The sequence below is a fragment of the Dermacentor albipictus genome, chromosome 8 (assembly GCF_038994185.2).
Source record: "Dermacentor albipictus isolate Rhodes 1998 colony chromosome 8, USDA_Dalb.pri_finalv2, whole genome shotgun sequence".
NCBI classification, from domain to species: Eukaryota; Metazoa; Arthropoda; class Arachnida; order Ixodida; family Ixodidae; genus Dermacentor; species Dermacentor albipictus.
Window position 1 is genome coordinate 10,593,195 of NC_091828.1, and position 22,846 is coordinate 10,616,040.

Consider the following 22,846-nt stretch of genomic DNA (forward strand, 5'->3'; position numbering starts at 1 on the left):
CTGCGGCTGCTGCTTGCTGCTCCTGCTGCAGCTTGCTGCCGCCGCTCCTTGCTGCTGCTGCTTGCCGCTGCTGCTGCTTGCTGCTGCTGGTGCTTGCTGCCGCTGCTGCTTGCTGCTGCTGCTGCTGCTGCTTGGTGCTGTTGCAGCTGCTTGTTGCTTGCTGTTGCTGCTGCTCCCGCTGCTGCTACTGCCGGCTGCTGCTGCTGCTGTTGCTGCTTGCTGCTACTGCTGCTGCTGCTTGCTGCTCCTGCTGCTGCTTGCCTTTCCTGCTGCTGCTTGGTGCTGTTGCTGATGCTGCTTGCTGCTGGTCCTGCTTGCTGCAGCTGCCCGCTGCTGCTGCTCCTTGCTGCTGCTGCTGCTGCTGCTTGCTGCTGCTGCTGCTTGCTGCTTGCTGCTCCTGCTGCTGCTTGCTGCTCCTGCTGCTGCTTGCTGCTGCTGCTGCTTTCTGCTGCTTGCTGCTGCTGCTGCTGCTGCTGCTGCTTGCTGCTGATTCTTGCTGCGGCTGCTGCTTGCCGCTGCTGCTGCACCTGCTTGTTGCTGCTGCTACTGCTTGCTGCTGCTTGCTGCCGCTGTTGCTTGCTGCTGATGCTTGCTGCTGCCGCTGCTTGCTGCTGCTGCTTGCTGCTGCTGCTCCTTGCTGCTGCTTGCTGTTGCTGCTGCTGGCTGCTGCTGCTGCTTGCAGCTGCTGCTGCTTGCTGCTGCTGATGCTGCTGCTTGCTGCAGCTGCTTGCTGTTGCTGCTGCTTGCTGCTGCTGCTGCTGTTGCTTCTTGCTGCTCCTGCTTGCTACTGCTGCTTGCTGTTGCTGCTGCTTGCTTCTGCTGCTTGCTGCTGCTGCTGCTGCTGCTGCTGCTTGTTGCCGTCGCGCCTTGCTGCTGCTGCTTGCCGCTGCTGCAGCTTGCTGCTGCTGGTGCTTGCTGCCGCTGCTGCTTGCTGCCGCTGCTGCTTGCTGCCGCTCCTGCTTGCTGCTGCTGCTGATGCTTGCTGCTGCTGCTGCTGCTTGCTGGTCCTGCTGCTGCTTGCTGCTCCTGCTGCTGCTACTGCTGCTGCTTGCTGTTCCTGTTGCTGCTTGCTGCTGCTGCTCTGCTAGGTGCTGCTGCTGCCGCTTGCTGCTGCTGCTTGCTGCTGCTGCTGTTTGCTGCTGGTCCTGCTTCCTGCTGCTGCTTGCTGCTTGCTGCTGCTGCTGCTTGCTGCTGCTGGTACTGCTGCTGCTGCTCCTGCTGCTGCTTGGTGCTGCTGCTGCTGCTGCTACTGCTGCTGCTGCTGCTGCTTGCTTTTCCTGCTGCTGCTTGCTGCTGCTGCTTGGTGCTGTTGCTGCTGCTTGCTGCTGCTGCTGCTTGCTGCTGGTCCTGCTTGCTGCTGCTGCTTGTTGCTTGCTGCTGTTGCTGCTGCCCGCTGCTGCTGCTGCTGCTGCTGCTTGCTTTTCCTGCTGCTGCTTACTGCTGCTGCTTGGTGCTGTTGCTGCTGCTTGCAGCTGCTGCTGCTTGCTGCTGGTCCTGCTTGCTGCTGCTGCTTGTTGCTTGCTGCTGTTGCTGCTGCCCGCTGCTGCTACTGCTGCTGCTGCTGCTGCTGCTTGCTGCTTGCTGCTCCTGCTGCTGCTTTCTGCTGCTTGCTGCTCCTGCTCCAGCTTGCTGCTTGCTGCTGCTGCTGATGCTTGCTGCGGCTGCTGCTTGCCGCTGCTGCTGCACCTGCTTGCTGCTGCTGCTACTGCTTGCTGCTGCTGCTGCGTGGTGCTGTTGCTGCTGCTTGCTGCTGCTGCTTGCTGCTCGTCCTGCTTGCTGCTGCTGCTTGTTGCTTGCTGCTGCTGCCCGCTGCTGCTACTGCCCGCTGCTGCTGCTGCTGTTGCTGCTGCTGCTGTTGCTGCTGCTGCTTCTGCTGCTTGCTACTCCTGCTGCTGCATGCTGCTGCTGCTTGGTGCTGTTGCTGCTGCTTGCTGCTGGTCCTGCTTCCTGCTGCTGCTTGTTGATTGCTGCTGTTGCTGCTGCTGCTTGTTGCTGCTGCTAGTGCTGATGCTTGCTGCTGCTGCTGATGCTGCTTGCTGCAGCTGCTTGCTGTTGCTGCTGCTTGCTGCTGCTGCTGCTACTGCTGCTGCTGCTTGCTGCTATCTGCTGCTGCTGCTTGCTGCCGCCGCTCCTTGCTGCTGCTGCTTGCCGCAGCTGCTGCTTGCTGCTGCTGGTGCTTGCTGCCGCTGCTGCTTGCTGCCGCTGCTGCTTGCTGCTGCTGCTTGGTGCTGTTGCTGCTGCTTGCTGCTGCTGCTGCTGCTTGCTGCTGGTCCTGCTTGCGGCTGCTGCTGCTGCCGGCTGCTGCTACTGCCCGCTGCTGCTTGCTGCTCCTGCTGCTGCTTCCTTTTCCTGCTGCTGCTTGCTGCTGCTGCTTGGTGCTGTTGCTGCTGCTGGCTGCTGCTGCTTGCTGCTGGTCCTGCTTGCTGCTGCTGCCCGCTGCTGCTGCTGCTGCTGCTTGCTGCTTGCTGCTCCTGCTGCTGCTTGCTGCTCCTGCTGCTGCTTGCTGCTGCTGCTGCTGCTTTCTGCTGCTTGCTGCTGCTGCTGCTTGCTGCTCCTGCTCCAGCTTGCTGCTTGCTGCTGCTGCTGCTGATGCTTGCTGCGGCTGCTGCTTGCCGCTGCTGCTGCACCTGCTTGCTGCTGCTGCTACTGCTTGCTGCTGCTGCTGCTTGCTGCCGCTGCTGCTTGCTGGCACTGCTGCTTGCTGCTGATGCTTGCTGCTGCCGCTGCTTGCTGCTGCTGCTTGCTGCTGCTGCTTGCTGCTGCTGCTCCCTGCTGCTGCTTCCTGTTGCTGCTGCAGCCTGCTGCTGCTGCTTGCAGCTGCTGCTGCTGCTGCTGCTGCTTGGTGCTGCTGCTTGCTACTGCTGCTTGCAGCAGCTGCTTGCTGTTGCTGCTGCTTGCTGCTGCTCCTGCTTGCTGCTGCTGCTTGCTGCTCCTGCTGCTGCTTGCTGCTCCTGCTGCTGCTTGCTGCACCTGCTGCTGCTTCCTGCTCCTGCTGCTCCTGCTGCTGCTGTTGCTTGCTGCGGCTGCTGCTTGCTGCTCCTGCTGCAGCTTGCTGCCGCCGCTCCTTGCTGCTGCTGCTTGCCGCTGCTGCTGCTTGCTGCTGCTGGTGCTTGCTGCCGCTGCTGCTTGCTGCTGCTGCTGCTGCTGCTTGGTGCTGTTGCAGCTGCTTGTTGCTTGCTGTTGCTGCTGCTCCCGCTGCTGCTACTGCCGGCTGCTGCTGCTGCTGTTGCTGCTTGCTGCTACTGCTGCTGCTGCTTGCTGCTCCTGCTGCTGCTTGCCTTTCCTGCTGCTGCTTGGTGCTGTTGCTGATGCTGCTTGCTGCTGGTCCTGCTTGCTGCAGCTGCCCGCTGCTGCTGCTCCTTGCTGCTGCTGCTGCTGCTGCTGCTTGCTGCTGCTGCTGCTTGCTGCTTGCTGCTCCTGCTGCTGCTTGCTGCTCCTGCTGCTGCTTGCTGCTGCTGCTGCTTTCTGCTGCTTGCTGCTGCTGCTGCTGCTGCTGCTGCTGCTTGCTGCTGATGCTTGCTGCGGCTGCTGCTTGCCGCTGCTGCTGCACCTGCTTGTTGCTGCTGCTACTGCTTGCTGCTGCTTGCTGCCGCTGTTGCTTGCTGCTGATGCTTGCTGCTGCCGCTGCTTGCTGCTGCTGCTTGCTGCTGCTGCTCCTTGCTGCTGATTGCTGTTGCTGCTGCTGGCTGCTGCTGCTGCTTGCAGCTGCTGCTGCTTGCTGCTGCTGATGCTGCTGCTTGCTGCAGCTGCTTGCTGTTGCTGCTGCTTGCTGCTGCTGCTGCTGTTGCTTCTTGCTGCTCCTGCTTGCTACTGCTGCTTGCTGTTGCTGCTGCTTGCTTCTGCTGCTTGCTGCTGCTGCTGCTGCTGCTGCTTGTTGCCGTCGCGCCTTGCTGCTGCTGCTTGCCGCTGCTGCAGCTTGCTGCTGCTGGTGCTTGCTGCCGCTGCTGCTTGCTGCCGCTGCTGCTTGCTGCCGCTCCTGCTTGCTACTGCTGCTGATGCTTGCTGCTGCTGCTGCTGCTTGCTGCTGCTACTGCTGCTGCTTGCTGCCGCTAGTGCTTGCTGGCGCTGCTGCTTGATGCTGCCGCTGGTTGCTGCTGTGCTGCTGGTGCTTCCTGCCGCTGCTGCTTGCTGCTGCTTGCTGCACCTGCTGCTGCTTGCTGCTCCTGCTGCTGCTTCCTGCTCCTGCTGCTGCTGCTGCTGCTGCTTGCTGCTGCTGCTGCACCTTGCTGCTTGCTGCTGCTGCTTGCTACTGCTGCTTGCTGCTTGCTGCTGCTTGCTGTTCCTGCTTGCTGCTCCTGGTGCTTGCTGCCGCTGCTGCTTGCTGCTGCCGCTGCTTGCTGCTGCTGATGCTTGCTGCTGCTGCTCCTTGAGCTGCTTCCGGCTGCTTGCTGCTGCGGCTTGCTGCTGCTGCTGCTGTTGCAGCTTCCTGGTCCTGCTGCTGCTGCTGCTTGCTGTTGCCGCTGGTCCTGCTTGCTGCTGCTGCTTGCTGCTTGCTGCTGCTGCTTGCTGCTCCTGCTGCAGCTTCCTGCTCCTGCTGCTGCTGCTGCTGCTGCTGTTGCTTGCTGCTACTGCTTGCTGCTGCTGCTGCTTGCTGCTTGCTGCTGCTGCTTGCTGCTCCTGCTGCAGCTTGCTGCTGCTGCTTCTGCTTGCTGCTGCTGCTTCTGCTTGCTGCTGCCGATGCTTGCTGCTGCTGCTTGCCGCTGCTGCTGCTTGCTGCTGCTGCTACTCCCTGCTGCTGCTTGCTGCTGCTGCAGCTGGTGCTGCTGCTGCTTGCTGGTCCTGCTTGATGCTCCTGCTGCTACTCTTGCTGCTGCTTGCTGCTCCTCTTGCTGCTTGCTGCTGCTGCTTGGTGCTGCTGCTTGGTGCTGCTGCTGCTGCTGCTCCTGCTGCTTGCTGCTGCTTTCGGCTGCTGCTGCTTGCTGCTGCTGCTGTTGCTGCTCCTGCTGCTGCTTGATGTTGCTGCTGCTTGCTGCTGCTGCTGCTGCTGCTGCTGCTTGCTGCTGCTCCTGCTTGCTGCTGCTGCTTGTTGCTTGCTGCTGCTGCTGCTTGCTGCCCGCTGCTGCTGCCGGCTGCTGCTGCTGCAGCTGCTTGCTGTTGCTGGTACTGCTGCTGCTTGCTGCAGCTCGTGCTGCTGCTTGCTGCTGCTTGCTGCTGGTCCTGCTTGCTGCAGCTTGCTGCTGCTGCCCGCTGCTGCTTCCGCCTCCTGCATGCTGCTGCTTGCTGCTACTGCTTGCTGTTCCTGCTGCTTGCTGCTGCTGCTGCTGCTGCTGCTTGCTGCTGGTCCTGCTTGCTGCTGCTGCTTGTTGCTTACTTCTGCTGCTGCTTGCTGCTGCTACTGCTACTGCTGCTGCTGCTGCTGCTACTGCTGCTGCTGCTTGCTGCCTGCTGCTCTTCTGCTGCTTGCTGCTCCTGCTGCTGCTTGCTGCTACTCACTGCTGCTGCTTGCTGCTGCTGCTGCTTGCTGCTCCTGCTGCAGCTTGCTGTTCCTGCTGCAGTTTGCTGCTTGCTGCTTACTGCTGCTTCCTGCTGCTGCTGCTGCCGCTGCTTGCTGCCGCCGCTGTTTGCTACTGCTGCTGCTTGCTGCTGCTGCTGCTACTGCTGCTGCTGCTTGCTGCTATCTGCTGCTGCTGCTTGCTGCCGCCGCTCCTTGCTGCTGCTGCTTGCCGCTGCTGCTGCTTGCTGCTGCTGGTGCTTGGGCCGCTGCTGCTTGCTGCCACTGCTGCTTGCTGCTGCTGCTTGGTGCTGTTGCTGCTGCTTGCTGCTGGTCCTGCTTGCGGCTGCTGCTTGTTGCTTGCTGCTGCTGCTGCTGCTGCTTGCTGCTCCTGCTTGCTGCTCCTGCTGCTGCTGCTGCTTTCTGCTGCTTGCTGCTGCTGCTGCTTGCTGCTCCTGCTCCAGCTTGCTGCTTGCTGCTGCTGCTGCTGATGCTTGCTGCGGCTGCTGCTTGCCGCTGCTGCTGCACCTGCTTGCTGCTGCTGCTACTGCTTGCTGATGCTGCTGCTTGCTGCCGCTGCTGCTTGCTGGCACTGCTGCTTGCTGCTGATGCTTGCTGCTGCCGCTGCTTGCTGCTGCTGCTTGCTGCTGCTGCTCCTTGCTGCTGCTTGCTGTTGCTGCTGCAGGCTGCTGCTGCTGCTTGGTGCTGCTGCTTGCTGCTGCTGCTTGCAGCAGCTGCTTGCTGTTGCTGCTGCTTGCTGCTGCTCCTGCTTGCTGCTGCTGCTTGCTGCTCCTGCTGCTGCTTCCTGCTGCTGCTGTTGCTTGCTGCTGCTGCTGCTTGCTGCTCCTGCTGCAGCTTGCTGCCGCCGCTCCTTGCTGCTGCTGCTTGCTGCTGCTGCTGCTTGCTGCTGCTGGTGCTTGCTGCCGCTGCTGCTTGGTGCTGTTGCAGCTGCTTGTTGCTTGCTGTTGCTGCTGCTGCCGGCTGCTGCTGCTGCTGCTGCTGCTTGCTGCTACTGCTGCTGCTGCTTGCTGCTCCTGCTGCTGCTTGCTTTTCCTGCGGCTGCTTGCTGCTGCTGCTTGGTGCTGTTGCTGCTGCTGCTTGCTGCTGGTCCTGCTTGCTGCAGCTGCCCGCTGCTGCTGCTGCTGCTTGCTGCTGCTGCTGCTGCTGCTGCTTGCTGCTTGCTGCTCCTGCTGCTGCTTGCTGCTCCTGCTGCTGCTTTCTGCTGCTTGCTGCTGCTGCTGCTTGCTGCTCCTGCTCCAGCTTGCTGCTTGCTGCTGCTGCTGCTGCTTGCTGCTGCTGCTGATGCTTGTTGCGGCTGCTGCTTGCCGCTGCTGCTGCACCTGCTTGTTGCTGCTGCTACTGCTTGCTGCTGCTTGCTGCCGCTGCTGCTTGCTGCTGATGCTTGCTGCTGCTGTTTGCTGCTGCTGCTCCTTGCTGCTGCTTGCTGTTGCTGCTGCTGGCTGCTGCTGCTGCTTGCAGCTGCTGCTGCTTGCTGCTGCTGATGCTGCAGCTTGCTGCAGCTGCTTGCTGTTGCTGCTGCTTGCTGCTGCTGCTGCTGTTGCTGCTTGCTGCTCCTGCTTGCTACTGCTGCTTGCTGTTGCTGCTGCTTGCTTCTGCTGCTTGCTGCTGCTGCTGCTGCTGCTTGCTGCCGTCGCGCCTTGCTGCTGCTGCTTGCCGCTGCTGCAGCTTGCTGCTGCTGGTGCTTGCTGCCGCTGCTGCTTGCTGCCGCTGCTGCTTGCTGCCGCTCCTGCTTGCTGCTGCTGCTGATGCTTGCTGCTGCTACTGCTGCTGCTTGCTGCCGCTAGTGCTTGCTGGCGCTGCTGCTTGATGCTGCCGCTGGTTGCTGCTGCTGCTGCTGGTGCTTCCTGCCGCTGCTGCTGCTGCTTGCTGCTGCTGCTGCTGCTGCTTGCTGCTCCTGCTGCAGCTTGCTGCTTGCTGCTGCGGCTTGCTGCTGCTGCTTGCTGCTTGCTGCTGCCGCTGCTTGCTGCTGCTGCTTGCTGCTGCTGCTTGCTGCTCCTGCTTGCTGCTCCTGGTGCTTGCTGCCGCTGCTGCTTGCTGCTGCCGCTGCTTGCTGCTGCTGATGCTTGCTGCTGCTGCTCCTTGAGCTGCTTGCGGCTGCTTGCTGCTGCGGCTTGCTGCTGCTGCTGCTGTTGCAGCTTCCTTGTCCTGCTGCTGCTGCTGCTTGCTGTTGCTGCTGGTCCTGCTTGCTGCTGCTGCTGCTTGCTGCTCCTGCTGCAGCTTCCTGCTCTTGCTGCTGCTGCTGCTGCTGTTGCTTGCTCCTACTGCTTGCTGCTGCTGCTTGCTGCTCCTACTGCTTGCTGCTACTTGCTGCTGCTGCTTGCTGCTCCTGCTGCTGCTTGATGCTGCTGCTGCTTGCTGCTCCTGCTGCAGCTTGCTGCTCCTGCTGCAGCTTGCTGCTTGCTGCTTACTGCTGCTTGCTGCTGCTGCTGCTGCCGCTGCTTGCTGCCGCCGCTGTTTGCTACTGCTGCTGCTTGCTGCTGCTGCTGATGCTTGCTGCTGCTGCTGCTTGCCGCTGCTGCTGCACCTGCTTGCTGCTGCTGCTGCTGCTTGCTTCTCCTGCTGCAGCTTGCTGATTGCTGCTGCTTGCTGCTGCTGGTGCATGCTGCTGCTGCTGCTGCTGCCGCTGCTTGCTGCTGCCGCTGTTTGCTACAGCTGCTGCTTGCTGCTGCTGCTGATGGTTGCTGCTGCCACTTGCCGCTGCTGCTGCACCTGCTTGCTGCTGCTGCTTGCTGCCGCTGCTTGCTGCCGCTGCTGCTTGCTGCTGCCACTGCTTGCTCCTTCTGCTTGGTGCTGCTGCTACTGCTTGCTACTGCTGCTTGCTGCTGCTGCTTGCTGCTGCTGCTTGCTGCTGCTGTTGCTGCTCCTGTTGCTGCTGCTGTTGCTGCTGCTGCTTGCTGCTCCTGCTGCTGCTGCTGCTGCTTGCTGCTGGTGCTGCTTGCTGCTGCTGCTGTTGCTTGCTGCTGCTTGCTGCTGCTTGCTGCTGCTGCTGCTGCTGCTGCTTGTTGCTGCTGCTGCTTGCTGCCGCATGTGCACATCTGTCAGACTGTGTGGCTTAGCAACTAAAACAAATGCGGCATCGTGCCAAATACGGCTCACGTCACAAGTAAAAAAAGTTATAAAGTTTGAATTACCAATTTTAGCAGCAACATGGCATTTGCAATATTGACGGCCGACATTCATATCTTGCCCAAGAACAACTTCACAAAAATTGTCGTGGGTACTATGGCCCACAGTATTTTGGCTTTGAGCAGCCCTGAACGAAAACGAAAATTAAATTGTGTTTCAGTGACGCTGATCTCCCTACCATATTAAAAACGGAAAACGCCACCTGCCTCCGTGCTGCGCGGGCGCCAATGTTATGAGAATTACGACGTCTCTTTATTGTGATCAATAAAGCCTTGTCTTTATTTGCTGCTATATGGACGAACGTGATTATCCTAGGCTCGTTACCACCAAAAGATTGGGAACAGAATAGAGCACGCTTCGCATCGACTCTTGGCGTCACCATACGAAAAAAAACCTCGATGAAGCCCGTGCCAGCGAAACCTTTTGGTCTGCACTCGCAATGGAGAGGGTTGATGGATCAACCTCACTGGTCCACTATTTCATGTTTCTTTCGCTACTGCCATGCTGGGTGCAGCCCGCAGTGCCAAAGTATTGTAGGTTGTAGCACCCAAAACCATTTTGTTTAAGATGTTTTTGCTGAGGTTATAATATGAATTTGAATGCGCAATTCTGGAATTGAAGCGCTTCCTCTATACATACTAATTAAGGGATTAATAAGGATATGGTTATTACTTATCTGCCATATTTTTCACACCACTATGTTCCTAGTAATCACAAAGACACATAACTTCATGGAATATCGGGAAATATCAGTGCAAAATTCACGTTTTTTTGTAATATTCTGTGCAGCTAGCACAGACACTCTACTCATGACATGAAGTCACACAACAACACTTTTCTCAAACTTTCGTGGGTAAGAAGGAAAGCGTGAAAGATAACGGCAGGTTTCGCAGCGGCTTCTGGGAGCGAGCGGGGGAGGGGAAGTAAAAGTGAGCTGAACATCACGGCGCCCGCGACTATATACAACCTCTCGGGTCATACGCCGCCAAACTCTTCGGCCGCACCCAGTCTGAACACGATCCAGAGAATCCTATTCGCGACTTTTGACGGCCGCACTTATGCAACGTCGCTCTCAACGAACGCTTCGCCGTAAACGAGTGCGCCGGCCGCGCTCGTTGAACACTCTCTTAGTGCTGTCTTTGTTCGTCTTCGCTGCGCGTTCTGAACGGAAGACTGACTGTATGTCTAGCGACGCCTGCTGTCGGCATGCACACTCAGCATGAGCGCGCCCCACAGGCAACATTCCGCTAAGCCGAATAGTTTAGCGACCATTTTGGGAATTAATTTTTTTTAGCCCCCACATTCGTGAAATTGTTTTATGGGGTGTTGATAGAGCTGCAGCCGACAATTCTGCGGTGCAATGCATCGGGTACATGAGCTCGGGCTACTGGATACTGGAGCATTCTTTGCCATTTGCGCCCAGTCAAGCCGGCGGAAAAAGGGGTGTCTTCAGGCGTATGACACCCCCCCCCCCCTCCCGCTGGCCCCTTACACCCGGGTCCCACGCCCCCCCCCCCCCCCCTCTTGCTACGCCGCTTGGCGCAGCACACTCGTCTGCCGCCGGAAGGTTCAACCTGAGCGTGACCAGCTGTCAGATTGCTCCAAGTGTCGATGTTGAGTCGCAGCCATTGATTTAGAAGTGATGGCTGGTGACAATGACACACCGCAGCTTGGAGTCGCAGCTTCCGCTTCGTTGTGGCCTTTTCCATGGAAACACACAAGCCTACACACGACCACAGGACACAGAAAAGTATCGTGCTCCCACGTAAGGCCATCTGGTCTTGCGAACAATTCAATTGGCTTCACCTATCTAATAAATAGACTAAAGGGGCCATAAGATTACTAAACCTTCGCTGAATCCTACAGGTTTGATAGGAGACCAGGTTTCACAATCTTCTCGGAAGATCTGATATGGAAAACTCATCCCCAGTGACAATGCAACACATGGTGAGCAAGCAGCCCAAACCTGTTTAAATCCCCCAGGCTTCACCTGACCGCAAAAATCGGGACCCAAAATTTTGTGTGGTAAAGCGAACTCTGATGTTTCTCTGAGCTCAACTGTTTTGTGAGAAAAATGTTTTTCTGAGCCCACCTTCGCGCTGAATGGCCCTTCGTCAGCCGACTCGGGCGCACTCTGAATGGAAACATTTCAAAAGACAACCCCGCCTTTCGAACTCTGACTGGGCTCCCCACAGGGTTTAGCGCCTTTATGCGGCCGCGTTGCTTTTTCTGCCGCATTTGAGATTCCGTGGTGCCAATTATTTCCAGCGCGCTTTCTGGTGCTCGTTGTGGAGCCTTGCGCTCGTATCTGAAGCTGACCGGTACTCATATTCCTGCGGAAGAATGAAAGAAGAGAAAGAAGTAGATAGCGAGACGCTGGCTGCTGCGTATTCACTGGGATTTGCTATCATATCTACTCTGACTCATTCTGTATATATATTGAATACAGTAGTTATATACTCCCAACACCCCCGTAAGATATTGGTGGAAGTATGGGGTGCCACGGCTGGAAACCGAGCTCCGCAGTGGACGTCGCATCACCGTCCACCCCATGAATGATGGTGAGCACGCCTGATCCACGTCGTTGCCACCTCCAACGTCACCGTCGCTACCCACGTCGCTGTCGCCTTCGGTTGTGCATCCCAAAGATCCTAGAACTTTCAGTGGCGCCGATGGCACCGTCGTTGAAGAGTGGGTAGCTTCGTACGAACGCCTAAGTGGAATCAACAGATGGCACCCTAAACTTATGCTAGCTAGCATATTGCTACGGGATAGTATTTCCCATGACGAAGAGCAGAACAGTAAGAAGACGACGACGACGATTGGAAGCTAGCGCGGGCTGTTGCCTCTTGGCCAACTGCGCCGTATTGCTTTGTAAATATACTTGTAAACAGCTTTTCATCGGTGTCTTCCTACGCAACATATCTGGTGGAGGTGGACGTTCCCTGTACCTCGTCACGGAGCTTCGCAGTCGACGGTACGTCGAGCCTTCCTTCATGGCTCCCGGCGACCACAACTCGACTCCGCCGGCTCCAACACCTGCTGCCACTTCGACGACCTGGATCATTCTCCCCGCTCCCCGTGATCCGGGCGTATTCTCCGCAAAAGATGCGGAAGACGTCGAGCACTGGATGAGCCTGTACGAGCACGTCAGCCGCAATAACCGGTGGGACCCTACTATGATGCTCGCCAACGTAGTCTTTTACCTCGGTGGCAGACCTCGAGTTTGGTATCGGACGCACGAAGATGAGCTGACCAGTTGGGATTCGCTTAAGCAAAAGCTTCGAGATTGTTCAGCAACCCCTACGGTCACCAACTTGCCGCGTCTGCACACTTTCCGGTCGTGTGCAGACGTCAACGGAGCCCCACGTCACGTACATTCAGGACGTCTTGGCTCTGTGCCGCAAAGTTGACGCACACATGACTGAGTCTCACAAGGTCTCCCACATCCTCAAAGGCATTGCCGATGATGCCTTCAACTTGCTCGTATTTAACAACGTGGCGACGGTGGATGCAGTAATAAAAGAGTGCCGCCGCCTGGAACTCGCTAAAAGCCGACGTATCGACCAACAGTTTGCCCGTCTGCCCAACACCCCAGCGACATCTTCCTGCGCCCACGCTCCTCGTCCCAACAACACTGGCGATGTTACCAGGATTGTCCATTGTGAGATCAAGGCCGCCTATCCGGCTGCCTTCGACTCCAGCCCCTCCAATGCGCCTGCAGTCACTGTTTCCCTGAACCAGGCAGTTGTACGCCAGGAGTTCGCCAACATGGGTATTCACACCATCTGCTCGGCCCATCACCCTGATACCTGTAGTGTTATCGGTTCTCTGATCTGACTCAGCACTCATGTGCGCAGGCTGTGACGTCATGGAGCAAAAGGGATAAAAAGCGGCTGTCTAATAAACACGGGGTTTTTGGGGTTCGTGGCTACATCGGAGTGGCGTTAGTCTTTTGCTTGCATCACCGCTCCGGCAGCGGACACGACATGGTGTCAGAAGTGGGATCGACCCCCCATCCTAGTTGCCTTTGCGGCGCTCACCCGGCGTTCGATCTGCGCGATGACGGCTCCGCCAGCGGCAGCCCCGCCACCGGCAGCCATGCCGCCACCGACACCCTTCAACTTCGACCGGACTTCCGAATGGCCAGAATGGATTATGTCATTCGACGACTACTGCTACGCGTCGGGGCTCAACGACAGAACGGAAGAGGCGCAGGTGCGAACGATTTTGTACACCATGGGCAGGCAGGCAAGAAACATTTTTCAGACATTCGGCCTTACCAAAGAGGAGTCTCGAAGCTACGAGACAGTGAAGAAAAAGTTTCACGCCCATTTTGTGGCCACGAAGAATATAGTCTATGAAAGCGCAAATTTCCATCGACGAAAGCAAGAACCCGGGGAAAGTGCGGACAACTTTGTGACAGCCCTGGACGAGCTTGCGGACCGCTGTGAATTTGCAGAATTTCGGGATCGAATGATCCGCGACAGATTTGTGGTCGGCCTCGAGGACGCGCGGCTGTCGGAAGCGCTCCAGATGGATGCCACCCTTACGCTAGCGACCGCTCTGGTGAGGGCCAGGCTCAAGGAAACAGTTCACCGACAGCAACTGGAACTCAGGGCCGTCAGCAACGAGGCGAATACAGGCGAACTTGACGTAGTCCGATGAACAACGAGGAAGCCGTCCAACAACTGGGAGCCTGGCGCCTCACCACAGCGGCGAACGCAGGCGTGCCAGTTCTGCGGACGGTCGAGCCACCCGAGAGCCCGGTGCCCTGCACGGTCAGCGCGGTGTGACCACTGTGGTATCAAGGGACATTTCGCCGCGGCGTGTTGCAAGAGAACAGAAAACAACCAGGTGGGCATTTCTATGCTAGAAGGTGATGGACAAAATTTTTTTCTTGGGACACTGAATAGCTCAAATGCCAGATACGCAGAAGTGTGTATCAATGGTGTACGCGTAAGTGCAAAAATTGATTCAGGAGCCGAAGTCACTGTTGTTCCGCCCGATTTCCCCGGTGTACCGCATCGTATAGCCGGGTCACAAGCGGTGTTGAGAAGCGCTGCGAATCAGCGCCTCGAAGTGAATGGTTGTTTTTCAGCAGAAATTGTTTGGAAAGGCAAAACAACGCGACGAACACTGTATGTTGTAGAGTCGCTGCAGTGTGTCCTATTAGGGCTCCCAACCATTGAAGCACTTCATGTAGTCAAATTTCTTGATGTGGTTGATGATAAACAGTTTGAGCACATGTATCCGCAGCTCTTCTCTGGGCTGGGCATGATGTCAGGCGAATACACCATTCGCATGAAAGAGGGCGCCGTCCCCTTTGCAATTTTCGTGCCGCGGCGGGTACCCATCCCGTTAAAGAACGCCATCAAACTAGAGTTGGCGAAAATGGTCAAAAGCAATGTCATTCGTAAGGTAGATGGCCCAACTACATGGTGTGCAGGAATGGTTCCAGTAGTCAAACCAAGTGGGTCGTTCGAATCTGTGTGGATCTAACCCAGCTGAACAAGAGCGTCCTACGTGAACGGTAGACACGGGAGACACATACTTTTCGAAATTAGATGCCAATTCAGGATTTCACCAGGTAAAATTGGCGAAAGAAAGTCAAGAACTAACAACATTTATCACCCCCTTTGGTAGGTACTGCTTCCAGCGACTGCCGTTCGGTATCACCTCGGCCCCGGAATACTTTCAAAAGCGAATGGCGGAAATCTTGGATGGCCTTCAAGGAGTAGTGAACCTGATGGATGACGTTCTGGTTTACGGAGCTACTAAGCGTGAACATGATGAACGGCTGCACGCAGTGCTCAAAAGGTTGGTTGCAGCGGGGGTAACACTCAATCGGGCGAAATGTTCTTTTTGTGTCAGAAGAGTTGCGTTTATAGGCTACGTGGTCGATGCGGCGGGAATCGCCCTGGATCCCAAGAAAGTTCGAGCCATAAACGAAATGGCTATGCCATCAAATGTTGCTGATGTCCGCAGGTTTTTGGGCATGATAAATTATCTGGCAAGATTTGTGAACAACCTTGCCGACATGTCAGCACCGCTCCGTAGCCTTCTCTTGAAAGGCCGTGAGTGGCACTGGGGTCTGCCTCAGCAAACATCCTTCGAGACTTTGAAAGAATTGATCACCTCGGCGCAATGCGTCGCGAAATTCGACCCTAAGCTGCGCACTATTGTGTCCGCCGACGCGTCGTCATTCGGTCTCCGCTGTGTGCTCATGCAAGTGCAATCAGATGGGCAAAGGCGGCCGGTTGCGTACCACTCTCGTTCATTAACACCGACAGAACAACGGTAAGCGCAGATAGAAAAGGAAGCACTTGTGCTGACGTGGGTGGCAGAAAGGCTGGAAGGGTTTTTGATAGGGCTGGAATTTCAATCTGACACGGATCACAAACCGCTCGTATCGCTACTCGGTCAGTCACCCCTTGATGTGCTTCCCCCTAGAATACAAAGATTCCGATTGAGGCTCATGCGATATCGCTTTTCAGTCTCCTATGTCCCAGGAAAACAGATTGGCACCGCCGACGCCCTTTCTCGGGCACCTTGCACGGAAGCGGACGTAGAGATAGGGGAGCTGGATTGCGGTGAAGTATCGAGCCATGCACAAGGCTGCATTAGCGAACTGAAATTTTCAGCCCATTGGAACAAAATAAAGTTCACGCAAGAAAAAGACTCAACCTGCCAACAACTTCGGTTGTATTGTAAGCAGGGCTGGCCACGTCTCGCTAAAGTAAGCAGTTGGCTAAGCCCTTACTGGCCGGAGAGAGCACACCTTACAATATGTGACGGTGTGCTTCTCCATGGGTCTCGTCTTGTGGTGCCTCAGAACCTAAGAAGTGAAATACTTTGTTCATTGCATGTTGGTCACCAGGGCATTGTGAAATGTCGCGCAAGGGCCCGCAAATCTGTGTGGTGGCCCGGTCTCAGCGCTGAGCTAGGAGCTCTGGTAAACAGTTGCCGAGAGTGCGCGAGCCTGCGCGTTCAGAAAGCCGAGCCCATGATGCCATCAGAGTCCCCCAGCTTGCCTTGGCTGAAGGTAGGAGCTGACCTTTTCCATTTGCATGGTAGATCGTATCTCGTGGGCGTAGACTATTTTTCGCGCTATCCAGAGCTTTCCCTTTTATCTTCCACGAGCTCGGCGGCGGTTATTGAGCAAATCAAGAGTATATTTGCTATGCACGGGATTCCAGAACTTGTCGTAACAGACAACGGTCCTCAATTCGCTTCCTCAGAATTTGCATTGTTTGCGACTAGTTATGGCTTTCATCACGTCACGTCCAGCCCCAGGTACCCGCAGTCAAATGGAGCTGCCGAACGTACAGTGCAGACGGTAAAACGGATGTTGGAAAAAGCGGTTGACCCGTACCTGGCCCTCCTTGCTTATAGGGACTCTCCAGGTCCTTTGGGTACAAGCCCAGCCCAGCTATTGATGGGCCGACGGTTGCGCTCTACGGTTCCCGTGCACCCGAAAAAGCTAGTACCGTCAATGACGAGTGGTCTCTGAAGCCTCCGATACAAAGACAAGAAAGCGCGGATGAAGCAAAAATTTGACTGCGACCGACGCCATGCGGTAACGCAGCTACCGCTGCTAACCCCGGGAAACCAGGTATGGATAAAAGACTGAAATTCCAGCAAAAGGGTTGGGTCGGGCCATGCGGCCTCGGTCTTATCGGGTGCGGACAGACGACGGGGTTGAACTAGGGAGAAACAGACGCGCGTTGGTCCGGTACAGCGAGCGAACCGGCGTGCATGACCCATCCTATGACTTTCCTGTGACTACGGACGCTGCAGGCCAATCCGAGGAAAACAAGGCCTCCGCAGAGCCTTCTGTGCTTAATTCAACGCCGGCTGCTGCCTCATATGAGGACAGGAGACCCGGTGGTTATATAACACGCTACGGTCGAGCAATAAGGCCCCCACAGCGATATGGCTACACTTGAGTGCTGTATACTCATCGCATTTGTACGTTTCATACTGTTTGGTTGTTTTGTGGTTCATTTGTTTTCTATGTGTTGTGTAAAAAAAGGGAGATGTAGTGTTATCGGTTCTCTGATCTGACTCAGCACACATGTGCGCAGGCTGTGACGTCATGGAGCAAAAGGGATAAAAAGCGGCTGTCTAATAAACCCGGGGTATTTTTGGTTCGTGGTTACATCGGAGTGGCGTCAGTCTTTTGCTTGCATCACCGCTCCGGCAGCGGACACGACAATACCCACCCGGCTTCTTCGATTCCACCCCGTCCCGCACCTTTTTACCCACCACGTTTCCGCAACCCCTCTTAATGGCGCACTGCAGACGACAAGCCAATTTGTTTTCACTGCCATCGAATTGGGCACATTTCTCGGCACTGTCGCAGTCGCTGGAGTTCCCTGAACCAATCTACATATACTGCCTACTCTCGCCCCCCAGGTGGCCTTTCTCGTCCCTATGCTGCCCGCTCAGATACTGCCGCCACCGATTCTCCTGCGCCGAACCGCCCCTATTCTCGTTTGCCTTCGCCCCAACGACAACAATCTCGCTCCCGCAGCCCCGTCGCTCCTATTCGCCGACGCCCTTCGGACCCCGCTCCCAGTCGGAAAACTAGACGATGCAGTGCCTCGAGGTGACGCTGCATTGCTCCCTACGCCACCAAATCCTCTCTTGTCGTTGCGACCTCATCTGAACCTTCTTAACGTTCAAGTCGACGGTGTTCCTGTATCTGCTCTCATAGACACTGGGGCGCATTTGTCCGTAATGAGCGCTGACCTGCGTAACTGGCTGAGGAAAATAATCACGCCCGCCACGACGCCCGTTGTCCGTGTCGCCGATGGTGGAACAGCCCCTGTAATTGGTATGTGTGCCGCCCGCGTCTCCTTCGCCGATCACTCCACTACCGTGATATTCACAGTCATCCCTCACTGTCCCCACGACATCATCCTCGGCTTAGACTTCCTCTCCGCACATTCTGCTCTCATCGATTGCTCCGCCAGTACTCTCCGCCTCGACCTGCCTGTTCTGGATCCCGCTGAACAACACCCTACTCGCCTCAGTTCCGTCGACTTCGTTCGCTTGCCACTTTCGGCACTGACCTACGTTGACCTAGTGTCATCTCCACCAGTCCCCGACGGTCACTACATCGCGGCTACTATGCAAGACGTCCTCCTTACACATGGGATCACAGTACCCCATACAGTTTTATCTATTACGGCGAATTGCGTCTGCCTGCCAGTGGTCAATTTTGGCTCGACGACAGAAGTGCTGCCACGTGGGATGTCTCTGGCCCAGCTTTGCTCATTCGAGGATCAGTCAGTAGCATCCATTGCAGTAGACGACTCTTCATCCGATACTCCTCTACCATCGCAGTCGGCAAATTGTACCATCGTTGACATACAAAAAAAAATGATTGCGCCCGACTTGCCATCCGAGCACGCTCGTGAACTCTACCGCGTTCTGTTTTCCTACAACAATATTTTTCAGTTTAACAATCGTCCCTTGGCTCAAACAACAGCTGTTAAACATCGCATTAATACCGGCGATGCCCCTCCTATTCATCGCCGCCCGTATCGAGTATCACCGGCTGAGCGTCTAGTTATGCACACCGAAGTTCGCAAAATGCTTGCCAAGAACATTATTGAACCGTCATGTAGTCCATGGGTGTCACCTGTGGTGCTAGTAAAAAAGAAGGATCGCTCATGACGCTTTTGCGTGGATTATCGGCACCTTAACAGGGTTACCAAATAGGACGTGTATCCCCTACCTCGGATTGATGACGCCCTTGACTGCCTCCATGGTGCTCGCTATTTTTCCTCTATTGACCTTCGCTCCGGCTATTGGCAGATTGCCGTGGACGATCTCGACCGCGAGAAGACTGCCTTTGTAACACCCGACGGTTTTTATCAATTCAAAGTGATGCCGTTCAGCCTATGTAACGCTCCTGCCACTTTTGAACGCATTATGGACTCTCTTCTTCACGGTTTCAAATGGTCCACGTGCCTCTGCTACTTGGACGACGTTATAGTATTCTCCCCAACAGTTGCCAGACACCTCGAGCGCCTCTCAGCAGTCCTAGACGTTTTTCGGTGAGCCGGTCTCTAACTCAACGCATCGAAGTGCCAATTCGGTCGTCGCCAGATTACCGTCCTTGGACATCTTGTTGACGCGAATGGAGTGCAACCGGACCCAGGCAAGATCCATGCTGTTACGCACTTCCCTGTTCCATAGTGTGTCAAGGATGTCCGCAGCTTCATCGGCCTTTACTCGTACTTCCCCCGTTTCGTGGAAAATTTCGCATACATAGCACGACCACTAACCGAGCTTTTGAAAAAAGACGCCCCTTTCCAGTGGGCGACAACGAGGCCTCTGCATTGTCGCTTCTAATCGACCTTCTCACAACGCCTCCCGTTCTGGGCCGTTTCGATCCTTCTGCGCCTACCGAAGTACGTACTGATGCCAGCGGTCACGGAATTGGCGCAGTACTGGCACAATACCAGCGTGGCCACGACCTTGTTATCGCTTACGCCAGCAGGCTCCTCTCGCCCGCGGAGCGCAACTATTCCTTCACTGAGCGTGAGTGTCTGGCCCTAGTTTGGGCGGTTGTGAAGTTCCGTCCATACTTATATGGCCGACCCTTTTCTGTTATGACAGACCATCACGCGCTTTGCTGGTTATGCTTATTGAAAGACCCTACAGGAAGAATTGGTAGGTGGGCCTTACGCCTCCAAGGATATGCGTTCCCTGTCACCTACAAATCTGGCCGACTACATAAGGACGCTGACTGCCTGTCTCGCTACGCGGTTGACGAGCCTGACGACGCCGACAGTAGTACCGCCGACGGAATTTTCTCTGTGTCTGCCTTCGCTAACATCGCCGATGAGCAGTACCGAGACCTACTGCTGCGAGCACTCATCGAGCGTCTGCGGTCTACACCTACCGACGCATCCGTTCGCTGATATATCCTCCAGGGCGGCATTCCGTACCGAAGGAACTTCCTCTCTGATGGCCTTGTTGTGCCAAAACATCTACGACAGACTGTGCTCTTTGATATACATGACGCACCCACTGCAGGACATCTTCGGGTAACCCGCACGTACGACCGCGTCCGCCGCCGCTTCTATTGGCCTGGTCTCGCTCGCTCCGTCCGACGCTATGTTGCTGCCTGTGATCCCTGCCAGCGTCGGAAATCACCTCAGGTGCTACCTTCCGGTCATCTTCAGCCGATCACTGTCCCTGTGGAAGCGTTCTTTCGTGTTGGATTAGACCTCCTCGGTCCCTATCACACGTCATCCTCTGGGAACAAATGGGTAGCCGTCGCAACTGATCATGCCACCCGATACGCTATCACGTGGGCTCTCCCTACCAGTTGCGGCACTGACGTCGCGGACTTTCTCTTGCGTGACATTATCTTAGTGCATGGCGCCCCGCGACAGCTGCTTACTGACCGTGGTCATAACTTCCTCTCGAAAGTTATCGCCGACATTGTGCGTTCTTGCTCTATTCAACACAAGCTGACTACCTCATACTATCCTCAAGCCAATGACCTGACAGAGCGGTTAAACCGTACCCTTACCGACATGCTGTCCAAGTATGTTTCGAAGGACCACCACGACTGGGACGTTGCCCTTCCTTACGTCTCATTTGCTTATAATTCTTCGCGGCACGACACCGCCGGATTTTCTCCATTTTATCTAGTCTACGGTCATGAACCGACCTTGCCCCTTGACACGGTACTTCCTCCTGCTGCCACCTCAACAACCGAGTATACGCGCGACGCCATCGCCCTCACCGACCATGCACGCCAGCTTGCCCGTGCTCGACTGACGGACTCGCAAACCACGCAGCAGCGTCAGTACAGCCCCGCCACCGTGACGTACAGTTTTCGTCTGGTGCACTCGTGCTCCTGTGGTCGCCCTCTCGTCCCATGGGACTTTCAGAAAAGCTCCTTTCGCGATACACAGGGCCCTACCGCGTGCTGCGCCAGGTGACGCCTGTGACGTACGAAATTGCTCCTGTCAGCTCAACCTACACTGTCATCTAGTGATGTCGTGCACGTCAGTAGGCTGAAAACCTACTACACTGCTTCAGAGTCCGGCCTTTAGTCGCTCCGGGACGGCGCTTTTGCCGCCGGGGGTAGTGCTATGGAATACTATTTCCAATGACGAAGAGGCCAGCAGTGAGAGGGCGACGATGACGATTGGAGGCTATCGCGGGCTGTTGCCTCTTGGCCAACTGCGCCATATTGCTTTGTAAATGTACTTGTAAATAGCTTTTCGTTGGTGTCTTCCTACGTAACAATATTGTTCTATCTACGAGGCATGGCAAATGTGTGGTACGAAAACCACGAAGAGGAGCTAACCAGTTGCGACCAAAGCAAGGAGAAGTGGACATAGATGTTTGGCAAACCAGCAGGCTGTAAAATTGCTGCAAAGCGGGAACTGGCTTCCTATGTCTGGCATTCCTATGTCAGACATAGAAAGCCAGTCCATGCCAGTCCTATGTCTGGCATGAACTGGAATTCCTATATCTCGTACATCCAGGACGTGCTGGCAATTTGTCGTAAATGCGATCGCGAAATAACTGAAGCTGCGGTGGTTGGGCACGTGCTTAAGGGCATTGGGGACGACGCCTTTATTCTGCTCATGTGCAAAACCTGTTCTACAATTAATGCCATCATTATTGAGTGCCGACAGTTCGAGGAGACACAAATCCGACTCGTCTTGCAGCCATTCGTCACACTTCCTAATACTGCCACAACGTCGACGTGTGAGGACCAACGCACACAGCAGCATGCGCCGCCATCAGCGGACGTGGTGAAAATCGTTCCACGTGAACTGGATGCGATGGCGCCCGCAGCTTTCTGTTCGCGTAGCCCTAAGGCTACCATTTTTTCGATTCTCCTCGTACAAGCCATCGTTCACCAGGAACCTGATAACATTGGATTCCATTATGTCTGTGCTGTCACCAATGCCCGAGCTAACGAACGTCATTCTACTATTTTCGCTTCACCCTGACGTTTCTCTCCGGTTTATCGCAACCCGACTGAGCGGAGAACTGTGGACAACCGGCCGATATGCTTCACCTGCCGGATTGATCAACTCGTGGCCCTCAGCACCTCGTTCGCCGACCAACCTGAGCCGTTTTAATGAAAATAACAGCAGTGTTTCGCCCACCGCCAAAATTACCTCTGCCGACAACTCTGCTAGGAAAACGGGGTACAGTCGCTCACCAACGCCACGCGGGCACCAGTGTCGCTCACTGCAAACACGTCGCCCATCTTCCTGTTCGCCGCAGCCACGTCGCCTTTTCTTCCCTGTGGCTTTTGGCAGCTTCCTTTCGCAAAACTAAATGCAGCCCTCGTAGGTGGTGTTGCCTTGCCTACTACTGCAGCACTTCCTCTAGCTGCGCCCACAAGGTGAAGCGTAATTGATGCTAAAATATACGGCGTACCTGTCCAAGCACTCGTCGACACTGGAGCCCACGTTTCTGTGATGAGTGCTAGCTTACGTAGACGTCTAAAGAAGGTCCTCACCCCAACAGCTGCCCGAGTGCTTCGTGTGGCCCATGGGGGCGTGCTGGTTCTTCTTAGAATCTGTACTGCGCGTTTGAGTATAGCCGGCCGCCCTATTTCTGTTCTCTTTGCTGTGATCGACAACTGCCCTCACGACGTTATCCTTGGATTGCACTTTTTGCCTACTCATTCTGCTCTCATCGACTGCGCGACCGGCGTTATTCAGTTAGAACTGCTTCCCCTCCCCGATGTTCGGAGCACCGCCCCACCCCACTTGTGCTCGCTTCACGATGTGCGTCTGTCACCAGAGGCAGTTCATTACGTCACTTTGACCGCCCAGCCACAGGTTCCTGACGGTGAATGTGTGCTTCGCCCAATCATCAACGTGCTTTTGAAACAGAACGTTGCTATTCGGCATACGCTGGTCACGGTTGCTTATAGCGACGTCATTCTGCCGCTTCTTAATTGCAGCCTGTGCCCTCAATTGATTCCGGCCGGCATATTCTTGGCCAGCGTTTCTAGCGGTTCCGTATTTGACATTGAGAGTCTGAATAACGAGAGTGGTTTATTAGCGCCAATTGTAGCTCACAGCTCTGGTTCCTTAACGGATGACCTCGTGTGAATGAATGCACCTCACCTCACCTCAGCACAGGCCACGGACATATATCTCCTACTTGAATCATACAGACACATCTTTCTTTTCGGCAACAGGCTTTTAAGCTAAACATCTGTTGTTCACCACCGTATAAAGACTGGAGACACGAATCCTATTCGTC

The 22,846-nt window shown here is 55.8% G+C and overlaps 1 protein-coding gene and 1 pseudogene across 1 annotated transcript; one reads left to right on the forward strand and one right to left on the reverse strand.

Moving 5' to 3' along the window:
- Nucleotides 1-784: 784 nt before the first annotated feature.
- LOC135915540 (streptococcal hemagglutinin-like) lies at nt 785-12,379 on the reverse strand (annotated as a pseudogene).
- A 131-nt stretch (nt 12,380-12,510) lies between these two features.
- On the forward strand, nt 12,511-14,062 carry LOC139048363 (uncharacterized). Its single transcript, XM_070522750.1, has one exon. The coding sequence runs from the start codon at nt 12,641-12,643 to the stop codon at nt 13,244-13,246; it is 606 nt and encodes a 201-aa protein (XP_070378851.1). The 5' UTR covers nt 12,511-12,640; the 3' UTR covers nt 13,247-14,062.
- Nucleotides 14,063-22,846: the final 8,784 nt, after the last annotated feature.